Source organism: Atractosteus spatula, chromosome 12 (genome assembly GCF_055471065.1).
Source record: "Atractosteus spatula isolate fAtrSpa1 chromosome 12, fAtrSpa1.hap1, whole genome shotgun sequence".
In the NCBI taxonomy this organism is placed as follows: Eukaryota; Metazoa; Chordata; class Actinopteri; order Semionotiformes; family Lepisosteidae; genus Atractosteus; species Atractosteus spatula.
In genome coordinates, this window is record NC_142717.1 from 7,816,384 (window position 1) to 7,834,242 (window position 17,859).

The 17,859-nt window shown below is 35.4% G+C and overlaps 1 protein-coding gene across 3 annotated transcripts in view; it reads left to right on the forward strand.

Annotated features, from left to right (window-relative positions):
• The window catches only part of fhod3a (formin homology 2 domain containing 3a), a 246,692-nt gene that overhangs the window by 19,228 nt on the left and 209,605 nt on the right, over positions 1–17,859 (forward strand). For all 3 annotated transcript variants that reach the window (XM_088929080.1, XM_088929081.1, XM_088929082.1), the window contains exon 3: positions 9,505–9,569. In XM_088929080.1, coding sequence (XP_088785206.1) covers positions 9,505–9,569 — 65 coding nt within the window. The remainder of the gene's footprint in view (positions 1–9,504; positions 9,570–17,859) is intronic.

The window sequence follows — 17,859 nt, forward strand, 5'->3', positions numbered from 1 at the left end:
GTTAAAAGCAATGTGTTGCTCAGAAAGTGCAAGTGTTAAAAACATGCTTCCAGAGTACCCATTGGAAACAATAGATGTATCCAGATATCTAAATATACCATTGTGACAAGTTCTCCCTAGCCTGGGAGTGAGTCGACTTCTCTCATTCTGTTTGCCTCAGAAGAAAAATTCATAGAAGGTGGAAAATGAGAAGAATATCCCACTGGATGCTAGGCTGATTAGACACAGAGCTTGACAAACTTAGTAAAGATAATTACTGATTATTTGCTGATGATTTGCTAAAGTAATGTCTTGTTTATTTAAACGTTACGGAAGTTCTGTGCTGTACGGATATGGAAGCCTTTGTTTAAATTCATACTGTATTTCTTTGTATAATTAAATCCCTTTTATGTTATATAACAACCTGTACAAGGTTACATATCTAACATCTATTATCATAAGGAAAATATTTACATTAACACAGTTGGTCTACTTCTTTGTTCTGGTTTAAGACGTTAATGAGATGTGTAATTCCAATTGCATGCATTCTTTGGTCTTATATTAACAATTTTGCCAACAGATTGTCTGGAGACTTTGTAGAGTAATGAAAAACACTCAGGCTTTCATCAACATGTGCTTGCATTCTGATTTTTTGTGTCTGTCATAACTCATGCATTGATAAATGTTCTACTGTATGCTTATTTCTTTTCAGAAATACCCACCATTCTCATTTTTGTCACTCTTCCAAATCAAGATACTGTATTAAAAGAAGGCTCTGACCACATTGGTATATTGTCTTCCAGTGTTTTTTGCTGCACAATTTAGACACACCCAATTAAAGTTTTGGCAAACATGCAGCAAGAGACTGGTTTTAAGAGATACATATATGCAAGCCCTTACAAAGCCTTACATACATTCCTTTAGAACTAATCCTGCTATAACAGAATAATGTTTTAAAGGAGTGATAAATTCTTATGAATCTAGCTTTTAACAAGAGCCTATTAGCCATTATTCAATCTCCTCACCATGTTAACAAAATCAAATTAATCTCAGTGTTCCGTTGTAATATCTAACAATGGTAGCATTTCTCAAATTAAATAGCAGTTTTCTAGTAAGGTTTTTGTTTTAGATATTGGGTGGCTTCTCTTTCTTTGAGTAGTCACTATTTGAGTGAAGGCCTCAGCAGTAGTGATCATATTCTTTTTTTTACACACAGAGTTGAGTTGGAGATACAGTAGCCCTTTCAGGAACTGTACCATATCACCTCTCCATAGGAAAAGGACAGTGGAACTTTCTAGAATAATTTCTAGAATAATTGAACCTCAGAAGAGAAAACAGTCCTTATTTTCTTTATGTAAGAGGACATTTCAGTTTATACAATTTATACAAATTATACAATTTGACATATCAATTTAATATTTTACCAAAGCTTTTCATTTGTTCTCCAGAAAAGAAAATGCTGTATAATACTACGAGTTGTGAATATTTAAACTGTAGATTAAAATAAAAGCTATCTTTAATTATTCAGTGGATTTGCAATTAAATACCTCAAATGTATATTTGCATCTTGCTGTTTTAAATATAAATAGGTTTGTTGAGGTGCATCCCTATATGGTTACAAGTGAGTATTTACAGTGTTTACTAAAGTGCATACGTAAGTGTTTTATAGGTATTAATACATTTGAAAGGAATGTCATAAAATGTATATCTATACTGTACAGTACCTATTTTGCTGTTAATTGCCTGTTCAGTAGCTCAGTCAAATTCTAATGATGAAACAGGCTAATGAACATGAGTGGTAGTGTACTTACTGTAATTCTTTGGCTTTTAATTTTTCTGGCCATGGAACTGACTCTGCTGGTTGGAGATCAGTGGGGTGACATCTGTGGTCTCTCTGGATGAGCCAAAGAGAAAATACTGCAATGGAGAATTTTTTTCAGGTTTGATTAAAGATGTGGGTCTAAAAATAATGGGAGCAGTTCATCACCTGTATGTGAACCCTGGATATACATTTGTGTCTAAATAGAGCTTGTGGTTAGAAGGGGGATATTGGATGACCAGAGTGGGAAGAAATAACAGAGGTGGATGTGCCAGTTTCCTTTTCTGTAACTAGAATGGGAAGCTGTTTGGCACACCTCAGGATGAATACGTTTTTCTGAAAATTTGCAAAGCAAATTGATGGATTTTTGTCTTCTTGTTTTGTCTTAGTTTCTTAGTTTAACATACCAGGTACAGTATCTTCTAAAGGAGTCCTGTAGTGATAGGTTGTGATTACGGTCTGGGCAGGATTTAGAAAAAACAAGTCACAGAGTGTTGTTGACAGCCTTGTCTAAACAGGTTCTTATAGACAGTGTGTTCTTCTGTAGATAATCTCTGGCAATTTGCTGCTTCACATCAGGAATCCCCTTTTATGTAACAGGTTAATTTCAGTGTCTGTTATCTAATTAAAACAGTGCAACTGTTCGAAAAGGGCCTGTTGGTGGTTTCTCTACTTCTGCAGTAAGCATTAAGAAAAACTGATTGAAAAGTTGAGTTTGAGTTTTAAACACTGGCAGTCGCTAATTCTTGCTCAGTATGGATGGATTTCAAAGACAAAAAAAGCCAATTGTTTTGACCTTCTAAACTATAAGACACAATACTAATGATATTTATTAAAGAAGACAGATAAAACACATTTTTCCCTTTCTGCACTAGCATCTAATGGCAATATACTTACAGTACACAACTAGGGCTCCCTCTGCAAAGCATGGCTGGTGCAATCCTTTTCATATTTCTGCAAATACAGGTATGTAAGGGGAATAGGAGCTTTCTGAGATTTTCAATTTTAAATCTCTTACCAAGGCAGCTGCATAAATAACTTTCTGGATAGATACATTTGATGGGTCTTCTCTTGCCATGAGTCTTGGCACATTTGACCAAAGATGGTTTTTGCAAACAGTAAGATGGCTATCCCCAGGTACAGAAATGGGGGGAGATGGCATTTTATGAATAAATCATTAGAGCATAGTCCTCGTCTTACAGCTTACCACTCGCACTTAAAACGGTTGTCCCCTTAATTGTATTACTGTAGGGTACTGTATATTATTTTTGCGTCCCGGCGTTTGGTTGAAACGTCTAACATTGATGACATCATCAGCCTGCGCGAAACCGTGCTGCCACACATTATTGTTTGGGTGGTTAGCAAGCAAATGGCTAGCAAGCAAAAAAGTGAGTGCTTCTGGTGGTGCCAATAGGAAAAAAACGAAAGCGAAAGACAACAGATTTAGAAATGAAAGTGGACATAATAGTGCAGCATGAAAATGGAAAATTGGTATTGACAATCGCACGAGACTTTGGCCTTTCTCATCGACAATATCCACAATATTAAAGGACAAGGAAAGAATTTGTGAAGCAGTGAAAGGATCAGTGCCTATGAAAGCTACATTAATAACAAAAAAAAGACAAGGCCCTATTCATGAAATGGAGAAATTATTAGCGACTTGGATGGAAGATCAGATCCAAAAGCCATACAGGCTAAAGTAAAATTAGTGAAAAAATATAACAAAACCATATTACACAATGTGCATTTATGCATGTTAATTCTTTACGCATCTTTATGGTTTGTGTAGTATCACGATACACGCCATCGTGATTTTCGACTTTTTTCGATTTTCAATGAAATCAACTTACGATGGGGTCATCGGGCCCTAACCCCATCGTAAGTCGAAGACTACCTGTATAGGCAAATAGTCTACAAACTATAAATGTTCCCAGCAACAGTCTCTTTTAAGGTTTTCCTTTTGTGTTAAATCAAGAGCCTTGCTGCAGCTGGGATAAAAAGGAGAATTAATTACAGTAGTTGACTGTATGCATCTATGCACTTACTCAAAGCTGTTAGAATGGGGAGTCAGGTCCCTTTCTGAGCATGTTTTGGCTAGAGCTAAAGAGCCTGTTGACACGTTAAATTCTGATTTCCCCCTCAGGTTTCCTTACTTTTCTGTGTAAGTTTAGTTAATTTCTGGGGCATCAGCTAGGTCTCGGCCTCTCTCAAGCATTGTGAAATACTTCATTCTGGTGGCTCTTTAGCAGTGTGTGGAATTCTGCGACATCTTCTTGTCTGTCTAATAAGTAAAAATATGTAAATTATTACTATTTCAAGGAGCACAATGATTTGTTTTTCAGTCTCTGCATAACATGGGACATTTAAAAATTTGACTTTTACTAAAACAAATTGTTCATGGGGGCATTATATCCCAGCCTACATTTTTTAAATTTTGTTTCAGTAATGCCAGTTGATATGATGTGTGATTCAGAATGTTACTTTACAAACAGATTTGTTTTATTGTTGGTCCAGGAATATTTAATGGTGTCCTTTGCATACAATATATCCATATGCAGTTCCACTTGTGCTGTAGCATGTCATTTAAGTCCTCTAAAATTCCATGTATGTACCAAAGGGATTGTACAGAGTTGATTGGCCTATGGATATCTGGTCAAATTTCTGTTAACATGGAGAGAAAAGAAGCTCAAATGTTTGCACTTACAGAAAACACAGTTGGATTGTCCCTCGTTGCTAATTTCCATTACAAATTTCAATCATTTGTCTGGTCTGTGTACCTTCTTGGGATACTTACTGAAGCTGAGATAATAGGACTGTGCATTAAATCATTTATGCAACTATGCACTTATTCAACATTTTCTGAGAGTGTTCCCAATCTGTTCTTCATCTCAAAAAGCTGGTTTCTTTTAACAGAATGGTACTTTGCTAAGTTGTTATTTTCTGCATTACATAAATGCATGATATCAGCTTTACTCTACAGAAGCACATAGCTCCCACCGCAAACTGGAGTCAAATTTCTGCACGAAGGAACAGAATTCCTGTTACATAAATGTATGCATGTTTTCCTTTGTAATTTAATTTACTAGCAGGCTGTAAGAGAACATTGGAAAAATATCAGTTGGGATTTTTATATATGTGGCAAGAGAGGCAATGTTTTATTTTGGCTTTCAGGACTGCCTTAAGCAAAACCATTTTTAATTGTATTTTTTCTCTTTGTACCTCACGTGTTGATTGTATGACCTTTGTAGTAGTAAAGGAGAGATGGAGGCAACATAAATGCATCCATCAAAATGTGTGCAGTTGGCAGATGATATTAATACTGTTGATACTCCCTACCCACTTGTGTTACAAAAGGGAGAAACTTTGATTGAACTTCTTTAACCCGGTGGTGCTTGGTAACCAATGCATTATCACTCTGGAAATTCTGGACACATTTAGCTAATGAAACAGACCAGATATAAAACAGTCTGGTCAATCCTACTGTACAGTGCAAGCAGATGCCTGCACTGGTTCAGCAAAATCTGAATCTAATCCATCTTCGAGATCTTATTTATAACAATTTCAATCATGTTTTTTTTAATTAAAACATGTCAGCTTGGTTTGTAAAGTAATTGGGTAACAGCTGTTTGTTCCTGAAATTTTAGATTGGTTCCATCACAAAATGATTAATTAAATATTGGTGTTAGCATATCATTGACCTTTTCTTCTTCTAAATCTTAGGCCAGCATAATGCAGACAGACAGTTTGGGCTGTGCTATGGGCATTATCACTGATTTACATCCTGTTTGTTTTGTCTTCCTACCATGCCTCACATACTCTTTTGGTGTTTATGATGTCTATCTCCTGGATAATAAAAGTCTTTTTGTGGGCGGCTGAAGACGTCAAAACACATTTCACTCTCTCTTTGATATATTCAAAGTTACTGTTTTTCATCAAAGAAGTACTCTGATATCTGCTTTAAATTTCTTCAAGACATTTGTCAAAAAAAAAATCAATTTTAATGTTTGTTTGCATGTTTGTTATTTGTTAAATTGAGTTATTGTATCCAGTAGAGTTGTTGAGAAAAAAACCTAATTATTAGCTTTTACTTCTGTGTCAGTTCTTAGTTCACTGAGACTGGTGTTGATTATTTTTATGCAAAAAGGATTGGGAAATGGAAGATAAACTACTTTCCTTCTTGTGTTTTGATAATTGTTAAGAGGGAGGCTATGTTTATTCACTCAGTATATAATCACTGAAATCGGTCAGTTGGCAGCCAGTAAATTAAACCTTTCTGACCGTGCTTATCCAAGCAGTGGCAAAGTGGTAAGAAGAGGTATCCTTTGATTGGCAGTGGTGTGTGTTTCATACTGTGCCAGGGTTGACTCAGCAAACTTCTGTGCGTGTGCTGTGTAATACGGGCAGGCTCTGCAGCACTGCATGCGGCCTCATCTGAGAATAGTAAAGAATTACTAATTGTGAAAAGCCACATATTGGTAATTATTAGTACCATTCCACATACAGTATTTTGTTTGCTGTGGAAGATAAAAAAACAGAAGCATGATTTAACCATCTCGTAGGTTACCACTGATTTAATTTGAACCAACTGTATACTAGAATGGCCCTTGCTTTCTGTATAACCAATGTGTGATTTGTTTAGCAGCTACCCTTATTTTGGTCTTCTCTTTAAATCCTGTTATGTGAAAAGTTCTACAAATGACAAGTTTTAATGAAGGGCACAATTTTTGCAAGGTTTTTTTTTAAATAACTTTGTTGATTATAGGTTCTGTGTCAGAGTAATGTTCCTGGATTTTGTTTGTTAAGCATAAGGTCTTTATGTTTACTGTGGGCAGACTTTACTCCCCAGTAAACTAGATTAACATTCACACCAAGGGGGAAATAGGCTCTTTAGAGAAGCCTTAGCCTCCTCTGAATTTTGTTCGCTTGTTCTAATTGTAGAATTTAAAAACTAGGTTCTGTTGCAGACATGCAGTCTCTAGAATAACACAGAAAAGACTTTCCATGTAAAATTGTGAAATTCAAGAATCCGGAGGTCTCCTGCAGTTTTTTAAATGATCCATTTTGAGAATTAAGAACACAATTTAATATTGCTTTCTGGGATAGAAATGAAAAATAAATAAGGTGCATGGCTCCAGTGTCAAGTGCTCTGTGTAGCTGGAAGCAATTAAGACATACACAGGTAGGCATCCCGGATGCTCGGAGACATGGAGAGCTAGAGGCAGAGGTCCTTAATCAAGAGGGCAACACTCAGGCACTGATTTTCTCAAGATGAATTTCAGATTGGGTTGCTTGAGAAAACATTCCGCTGATGTTGTAGGATATCATGGCCCACCATTAAACAAACAGTCAACGGTTCAGGGCTGCTCCTCATTTATCACCTCTGTTGAGCTGGCGTGTCCAATGGATGAGCTTTCTAGTTGGATTGTTTATTTTTGCCATCAAGAGGTCATAGGTTTAAGCTCCAGCACTAAGGCAATTCCTAGCCTGCTGATATTGTTCCTGTAGGACAGGAAGGTTGAAGACCTCGGTAGGCTGAGGAGGAACTCACCTCTTTGTACTTTAGCTCTTTGCTGTTAAGGGGCAAAATCGGAGCACTTGTGCGCCAATTTTGGAACGGGAACTAGCAGATCGTCTTCCGTTAGTAGTGATTAAAACAGACAGGGGTATTATTTCAGTCATCACTGCAAAAGGCAGTGTCAAAAAGCTCAGGGATTAGGCAGGACAGTAAAAAAAATGTTGATTTTTTTTCTTCACATCTGAGATTTACTTTCTGGTTTTACTGAGCCGATGAATAAGTGCTTTGGCTTAATGTTAATGCTCAAAAAGTAAAATGACAGATTAAATGAAGCCTGTTTGCCTTTTTATTGCTTTCCAACATTGTCTTTAAGTTAGGTCTTCCAACTCAGTTTTTACCATTTTATATTTATAATTTATATTTTTGATACCAGCATGTAATACTCTGTATTTCTCCTCTGCCAGATGTTTTCCCAGTCTTAAATTTTATCTAAATCTTGTTTGAATGTCCTTTGCATCTTCTATAGTGTTAGTTAATTTTGTATTTTGTAGTCATCTTTGAACTTGTTTAATTTAATAGTTAAACCTGTATGTACATTTCTGATATACATTAGGAAAGTAATGGTCCAATACAGATCCCACTGGTACCCTATTAATGACCAGCAAACTGATGCTTCTGTTCTTTTATGCTTTTCTGAACATTGAAGTACACCAAGCTCTTTCTTTTACTCCCAAAATTGCTTCCAAAGAAGCCTATTGTAGCCTTACTTTTGAAATCAATAAAGTTTTCATGGTGAAACAGCTTTATGCCTTACCATAGAAATTTTAGGTGGGGAGCTGCGTCAGCATGCATAGGCTGCAAAGGAACAAATAATATGTTTATTCCATGCTGAAAAGAGAAGAAAGAAAACAACCTATTGCTTGTTCCACAGAAATTTTAGGTATGGGAGGCTGTTTGAAGGATTGAACAGAGATAAATCAGTATTTCCTTACTAGAATGGAGAAGCACTGAAGGTGTTTATACATTTACACTGGTCAAGAGAAAAGAAAAGTTGCAGACACATCAGTGTTCCACTTCTAGAACAAGGACAAATAAACATTTAATTGAGCGTCATGAGAAAAAAAATATTACACAGCTCCATGCACACTTTCTGATGTGATGTAAACGTAACACGGATGACCTTGTTCAATCATGAAAAGCTGAATTGACTACTAAAATAGAAAACAATAAAAAATAATTTTACTATTATACTGCATATTGTATAATAGTAATGGACTGTTACAATCCATGTGCTATAAATTGCATCATAATTGAAAAGTAATGTGAGTTGTCTGCATAAATATGGATACAGATTTGATCTGGTATTTAAAATTATATAGGCTGTTAAAGGTATAAAGAGAAATGTACATACTATTTGACAAAATGAAAGCAGTACTTTTTTAAGCACTGGATATACACACAGATGAACCAGATTTCAAAATATGAGAAGGTGTTTTTTTAAATAAACATGCATGATTTTACTAAACTTTTGCATTTAATTTTTATTCCACTTTTGGCTTCATTGTGTGTATAAAATATTTGTTGAAATCTTGACGTAATAGTATTTTATTTTCTTGACGTTAACAAAGTAAGCTTCTGAAAACTTGCCCAGAGATTGTGAAGAGAAGGTTGCTATATCTTAATATTAATGTAAAAATGGATTGTATACTTCATTTACTTTGATATTATATCATATAAATCTTTTAAAAATAAGAAAATATTCAATAGTTTAATATGCTAAATTGGAGATGATTTATAGAGCAAAAACACTAACCCTAGTAAAACCAGTTAAGTAAGAGATACCATTATCAAAAAAAAGATGTACATATTAATTTATTTAACTTTTTAATAAAACGAAAGCATTGAACTGATGGCTTTGTATAAAAAGTTTAGTATTCTATAAAAATAATGAATAAACCTTTCTTTCTTAATAAGAAAGGGTAACTATGTGAAACATAACTCATGTTTGAACTTTAATGATGGTCTTTCTCTACATTGTAGTAGATATTTGCAGTATAATGCAGTATGTGAAATTTACCAACACTTATTGTGACGGAGATAAAAGAGATTGCTTTTAAAGTGATTCTAGCTGCATAAACAAAGATTTACAAAATAAATTTGACAAAATGTTTTTGTGTGTTCCCACTTCCAGGAGAGGCAAGAAGCACAGTATGGTTTTGAGAACACAGCTGTCTGTGAGGGTCCATGCCTGTATTGGTAAGTTAAATGCTAATTGCTTATATTTGTCAAAGCAGACACAGTGAAGAAATGTGAAAATACTCTAAAAAAATCAATGCCTTCCTCACTTGATAAGAGTACTAAAAATAAAATAAATCATAATAGAAATATCTCTGGATTGCCAACATTTTGTCTTAAGATTTATAAAAATACTGATATTTTAATGTTTTGGGGATAGAACAGGATCATGTGATTGGCTTCAGAAGAATACAAATAATAATACAGTGTCTGATGCATGCAGAAAAGCTGCAGTATTCCAATTAATTTAGGTTAGGTAAAACAGGCACTAACAAGACAAAAAGCAAATATAAATTCCAGACAGTAGTAAGAAACCCACACCCGTTGCAAGTAAGAGATTGTATTTGAGTGTTGGAACTTGCATTGGTGGATTGAATTAGTGGTATAAAATTAACATTATCTGTGTAATCTGCATGTCCATTCAAGATTTTTGTTCCACTGAGTGACTGAGTGAAGGGTCAAAGGAAAGTTAGTATTTCATGACACCTTCACCTTTTATGTCTTGAGGTTAGGATGATGTTTTCTGTGATAACAACAGTAAGTGTCCAGTGAAATCCCTTTAGGGAGTTTGTGTTTTGCTATATCAGCTTCACAGCTTTGGGTATGCTAAGTGCAACAGTATTTAAGTTCTGATGATTGACAAATAACAGTGTATGTCCTCAATGTCAATCTCAGAATAAGTACTGAATATTTGTGTTAAAGATATCAGTTCTGACATGATACACTAACACTTGCTGAAACATTGTCCCAATTTAAAGTTGTACTTTCAAGTGATTTTATCTGTATTGCTTATATTTAGTTTTAAGCATAATGTTAAACATATAGCACTTGAACTTACTACTTAAACCTCATCATGGAACTTATATTAGACTAGTGACTTTATAATCTCATGAGAAGTGACTCATGGCTAAGATAATACCATATTTTATCTTGGCACGCTTTTACAGTACATGTGTGCTGCAGTGACATTCACTGAAAACAAAGTAAAACTATGAAAAAACTAAAACGCCAAATGATAGTAAATTCATGGTAAAGAATTCTATATGTACAACATAGCCTGCATATGAAATTATATTTTGTATTGTATGGCCCAATGTTCAAGGGTTTGAGGGCAAGGTGCAGAAGTAGATAAAGCTCTGATGTCCTAACTAGATTGTTGTGAGGTCAAATCCCATGTGAGGACAGTGCTTTTATACCCTTAAGCAAGATACATTCCCCAGGCATCTCCAGAAAACCCAGCTGTATAAATGGGTACTATAATTTGCAAGTAGAAACAATAGGTAATTTTACTGTAAAGTACTTTGTTTAAAAGCATCAGTTGAATAAATTAATAATGTAACCTTTTGGAGAGATGAAAGAAAAATAATTACATCTAATCCATTCAGATGTATAGCTAAATGGATTCATTTGAAGCCTTTTTGAATATTTGTGGAAATGGCTCTCTTGATTTAAATCTGATTATTTTTGAAGCGTGATTTGCGCCTCATTTGTGGTAACTCTTGAAGAAGTCTGGGATTTGTATTTGTGGAGATAAAAGATCAAGTTTAATAAAATAAAGATCTGACTGATCTTTTAGCAAACATACTTTCACATTACGAACCTTTAAGGATACATTTCAGTCTGATAGGAATAGTAGCATAGTATCTCAGTATATTATTTGGTACATACAGAATATTCCAAATTATTGACAATTGTAGTGCAAAACCAATATTCTGTAGAGATAAAACTGCAGAAGTGCAGTGGTGCCTGTGATTAGGTCATTTAACTGATTTTTAAAAAAACTATCAAGATTCAAGATGTTTCAGGATTACATTTTGTGCAGCATAATTTGTCTTCGCATCTTCATGAATGGAGTTTTCAAGTCTGATTTACATGGCTTCAGAAATATCCAGTTTAATTTTTTGCTTTGGTTCACTGCAGTAATATGATAGATTTTGCCTCTTGAAAGCAGAGAGGGAATATGCTGTCGGCGGTTAAACAAAATGTGCAATCAAGCCTGATTTTATTTTAGAGTTCTGCAAGTATTGCTTAGTATTAGTATTGCTTTTTTTCACAGCTCTTGATTTGGACAGAGCTGGTTTGATTCTGCCTTGGTGTGCCTTACACTATATGTGAAGTTAAAATGTTGTCCCCAGTGCTGCTGTGGTTTTCCCTAGGTGCTTCAGTTTGTTCCTGTAGTCCAAAGATTAAGCACATTAGGTTAATTGGCTTCCCTAAATGTGTCCCATATACTGTATGTGTGGGTGTTTTTCCCAGTAATGGATTGGCTTCCTAACCAGGTTGTACTAAGGGGTTACTGAAAGTGGATGGACAGACGTCCCCAAAACTTCATAGGAAATACTGTTATTCGCAAGCTCTAGTATATTGCACATGACTACAGGATTATGTAAAGTTTACTTTACAAAGGCATCACATTAGCCTTACTAGTAGCATAGAGCTTTATTCATCATCAAATCAAACCTAAACAAACCTTCTACTGTAGGTTGCCCTCATAGACCAGGGTCTGGGTTTATTCCCATGGTTGATATAATGATGAAATTAACAGCAGGCTTTTCAAATGTATAATTTGTAGATGCCGTGAAGTGAACACACAATTTGCAGACTAGCAGTTACTGTTGACAATCAACTTCTTTGCAACTGCAGTTTCTTCCCAGCACTATCTTACAACTCTCTCTTCATCATGAAAAACTGGGTGTTATTTAAATTATTAATCTTCAAACATCTGTTTTGTCTTGTGCTTTGCTCACTTACACAGATAGACTAATTAGACTGCAAAGCACTGTTAGAGATAATCCTTGTCATTACAATCCTGGTCATGGATCATTACTTTGGGCAACCGGGCCTTTTCAGTGGCTCTGATAAAAAAAACATGCAATATATGCATTGGTAAATATTACACCCATGATTTAGTGTGCTAGGTATTGTATATTTTTAATATTTGAACCTTTTCACCTTCTTACACCATATTGAAATGACTAGTCTTGACACAGCGATGATACATCACCAAGCCCTAAAGGAAGCAGACATAAACACTTCTGCATGTGGTACATTACTCATGTACATCCTGTACGTCCTCATTTTTATGCTTGTGATGACACAAAAGGGTGATATTCCTATGATGTATGTTGACGAGCTGTGAGAAGACTGGACTTTTCCACAGTTTTGAGTGTGTATTTGGGGAGGTGGTGTTTGACTATAGGGTAGTCACCATCTCATCATCCGTATCTCTTCTGAAGACTGGCCTTCATATCAATAATATTTGCTATGTGATATGTTTAGGTATGCGGACATATCCCCCCTTCCCTAGAAAATAATCTACTAATAACACCCTAATAATCCACCTCTTTGCTCTCACTTCATAGATTTGTATGCTTTCTCATGCCTTCATTAAAAATATAATCCAGAAATTTGCATGAACTTAGACCAGTATTTAATTGCATTTTATCATAAAGGTATTTTTTATTTTTTTAAATATGCTTGTGAGGTACATACTGTATTTCCACTTTACAAAATGTACTTTCCAGCCCACACATATCACACCAGCCTTTACACGTGTAAAGTCCATGAAAGTAAAGAGACGATTACTTTTGTACCTTTTGAGGCATAGATATTTTTATCATGTTGGCATCTCATGCAGACATGAAATTACGGAAAAATACAGTATGCAGTCACACAGTAATTATAAAAATACTATATTATTACTGTTAGACTATTAGTCAGCATTTTGAAATTCTGGAATTCTGAAAAAGGTGTGTCTTATCAATTTTCATTCATTTTTTAAAATAAATCATGGTAATGACATTTAGGAGATTTTCCCCATGCTTTTGTACTGTATCTCAAAGGCCAATCTGAATCAAAGGTTTGGCTCTGAGACATTCAGGTAATTGAAAAAAAATGTTCTTAAAGAATCAGGCCTTTTATGAAATAAGAAGCCCAGTGTGATAGCCTCATATTCTTCCTCAGCCTGTAGCTAACATGCATCTGAAACTGAGTAATGTGCTTCTGTCCTCTCTCAGGGGTTTTCTAAGGAAGTCTGTATTCATGTCAGTAGTTCCAAACTTCAAAGCTTCCACAGGGCAAGGAGTTTCAGTTGCCTCAGCCTGAGCTGCCTTCGGACCTACGTGCTAGAGGTTAATGGCTGTTGTAATACAATCCAGCTGCTGGTAACAGGTCTTGTATTTCTTTAAAGTCCAGTGTCATTTTCTTTAACTTTACAGACTTGTATAAAGGATAAAAAATTCTGCATTGTACTCTCTACTAAGCCTCATCATTGTAGGGCATACCACAGAGAGTTGGAAAGATTTTGAAATCACCCATCCCCTCTGAGTTTAATTTCCAGGAAACCCTGAGAGATGTGTAGAAGCTTTGCATGGAGACTTAGTCTATGAGTTTGGAATTATGGTTTGAGAACAGTCATCACCGTTTAGCCTAAGTGGGGAGGAAGGGACTCAGTGGAATGAGATGATCTAACAGTGCAGTTTCCCAACTTTTGTCCAACAGATCCAATAAAGGCGTAAAACTAGAGGCCGAAAATATCTGAAGTATTAAACAACACCTTGTTTTCGTTTAACTTGCATACCGATTTATGTATTCAGTTGGTTTTGCAAACACCTTTCAATCAAGGAATGTTTAAGGGGAAATGAAACGTAAGGCATTTTATGCAGCAAGACACATTTAATGCTGAGAGCCTGCTGAGAGCCAGAGCCTAACTAACATTTACACAAATTTCACTTTACTATAGGATCCCCAGCTAGGAGTGGGAGCCTAGTAGGAATGACTGTAGAGCAGAGTGAGGGGGGCTAGGTGGTTAAAGTAGGTATTAAGGCAAAGCAGTCTCTTGTCTTTATACTAGAAATGACAAACTGAATAAATAGTCATGTTCTCAGTGTTTTAAAGTGTTTCAGTTTGGCAGGTATTAATAATTAATTCAAATAAAAAAAAATGCTGTGTCAGTTTTCTTCTGTTCATGCTGTAAAATGCTTATTCTTGAGATCTCCAGTGTATTGTGAAGTTTTATTTACGAATGAATGGCTGTCCACAACATTGCGACCAACTCCTGGAGCACTTTGTGTCTCCCAGTTCCTTTAATCTGGTCCGCCAGCACGAAATTGTTTATTGTTTAACCTGCCCTTCTTTAAATTGCTTTCACACCACTCCAGTATTCATATTCCTAAATCATTCACTCTACACTGTAGCTTTTTGTTATTTGAAAACAAATCTTGGAAAAATCAGCACCTTGGATGATAGTGACTCTTTAACACCATGAAAAGAGGCAAGGCATAACAACTTTTTTTTTTAATAAATACAAAATCTTTCTGCCAGAGTAAAATGCCAGGGTAAAATGTTTCCCTCTTATTCATACTGTATAAAACGCTTTAATGGGTTCAAGTTACTAAATTGGGTATTTTTTTTAAATTAAGTGAAAAGCTCCGCCTCTGGTTCTGTCTTCTATCCTGTCTGTCTATACCTCATGTCAGGGTTTCTAGAATAGTAGTAATTATATATTATGGATCTATAGCATGCTATAATGCTGTCTGCCTTTAAACTGGCTTCTCAGTTTAAGATGATGATACCCTTGGAGAAAGCATTGTTGGAAGAGTTCCTTGCTTTTTTTTCTAAAAAGTATTTTCTGTCTGTTGGTGCTTTTGGCCAGCCCTCTTGGGTTCCTGCAGCACACAGTCAGCATTCTCTGCAGGGGTCAGCTATTTCGGGAAGTCTGTCTTTCAGAGTATAAGGCGTCTGATTGGCTGGCTGTCCAACAAAAAAATAAAGGATGTGCGAGTCTTCCCTACAGTTTCTATATAGAGGCCACGCAGAGCATTCCCACTACTCTGCAATCCACGGGTGACAGGACGCCAGCTTAACTTGCAGGGGTAACACGCAGAGGCAGATGAGCTGCTGTAAGTGGATGATGACGATCTCTGTAAGATGACAGCCAGCTGTCGCATCTCTTCGCTTGCTGCCTGTGGGGATGGTTCAGGTTACCTTGTCCTGTGTTCCCGTTTTATTCACTTTCCCAAGTAACACATTATCGCTCTCCAGTTCTTTCAAGTAATAAAAAAATCCAGTAGTGATGACTGTGTTCTTGGGTAGAGGACATTTAAAAGGCCCTGTTCTGCAACATACACTTGGACTATGGAATGACCAGCGGCTACTGTATGTACAGTATGTCTACAGTATATGAAGCACATGGACATGCATAGGGGCAACTATATAACTATTATTTTTCAGAAATTTAGTATATGTGGAGGTTTAAAATGTAGAAAAGAGTTATAGTACTGTCGAAACAGCAACTGTTTTGTGTCTCAAGTAAAGACAGATATTTTTCTGTTCTGAATGACTTCTAAGGGCACTGTCATTCCATTGCCACTACAAACAGCAAGATTACTGATCCAGACAGCTTTTTGCGTACTCCATATAACCGTGGTCATTGACATAAAGACTCTGATTTTGGCTTTACCCAATTAGTGTGGTTTATGACACTTACTGTTCTTAGTTCTGGCTACTGGGAGGGAACTACCAAAAACAACTATTTCATCCCTTTTTGAAGGGTTTTAAATTAGGGGACCCACTTAATTCATCACTGAAATGAGCCACCACCTGAGCCAGCATCCTCACTAGACCGCGAATCAGGTGGAGAATCATACCCTCATGAACAGAGCTATGGGATCTTTAGTGACCATTCAAAATGTGATAATATTTAACAATTGGTAAAATGTGGGATATTTCAGTATACAGTATTTTCATTAAATATCAAAGTTAAAAAGGAAGCTCATGAAATATAGTACATAATTCAGTGTACAGAGTATTTACTTTTGAAAGCAACTGGTTTGTGTATTTTCATAATGATTGCTCTATTCACCACAACTTGTTAAGACAAAGGTTTTACACATGTCTGTAGCAGAATGACACATTACAACAAGTAGACATTTCCAAAGTAAAAGGATCGTAAAAGACCGGACCCACACCTAAAAAAGTAATAACAAAGATTTTTTAGATTGGGAAATGAGGCAAACCGTCACTGGGGGGTGCAATTTAGGACTGGAAAAATGCCACTTTAAACCATTAATTTTAAAAACACTGCTTATTTACACTGTTTTGAAATAGACCGCTTTGTTAAGTTACTGCTTTATTTGTCTGTCACAAAGTTGTTATGTTGATACAGAGCTCATGGTTTTCTCTCTTTCCTATGAAAGAGACAGAGTAGCTTTTGACAAGACACCTTTGAAATTAAAATTTTAAAATAAAGTACTGTATAAGTGCTGTAAGAGAACATATACTCTTGTTAGTTAATGAACTCTCAAAACAATCTCTAAATGTATGTATACTGTAGTAATGCTTTATTAAAATGTAAAATTGCTACTTAAAATCCAAGAGTCATTTTAATTATGAATTTTCATTGTGTATGCAAAGCTAGGGATTTTGATTAGTTTAAGCAATGTTTACAGTTATTAACTAATGAATCAAAAGATCTATAATAAGTTGCATTTGGGAATGGTAAAGTGAGATAATTTGCTGTTTAAACAAAGCAAATATTCAAGATAATATACTAATATATGTAGTTTATGGTATTACTGGATTCCTGTTTTTCACTGCTTTTGGTAGATTTTTGCATTTCTGTACAACAATATTTATGTTGACAGATTTAGACCTAACAATTATGTATAGTGGTTTTTGGCTCATTAATTAAGTACAATAACAGGTCTGCTGTAATTTGTATCAGTAGGTTCTCAGTTCTAGTATATGACTATGTGTCTAAAAAGGAACATGCAATAGGATTAGGTTATGGTGTTTTTTAAGTGCATGCAGTCATTAATTGGCTTTTGACATTAGATTACACTGAAATGAACTATCTAAATAGACATAAAAAAACTCATTACTATTAATTGACAGAATTTTATCTATCAGTCCATCCATATTTAATTTGGCCAAATCCAATGAGATCCATAAATTTGTTCTACTAAAAGAAGTCTGAAAAATCCTGAAGGTTATGACAGAGATTGAAAATATCTGTCCATGTTGAAAAAGGGCAACATTCTCTCCTTAAGGCAACAAAATATTAAATGTCATCATTTAAACATTTTTTATGTAATATTCATTTCAATAGTCTGTAGTAATCAAAAGAACATTTTACACATTTTGGCTTGGACCTCTGTCCTCTCTTTCAAACCTAGAGAGAGAAATTGACCTTTCATCTTAAAAAATGATGCTAAAGAGTTAATTTTATTTTCACCCCAATGCTTTCTCTTAC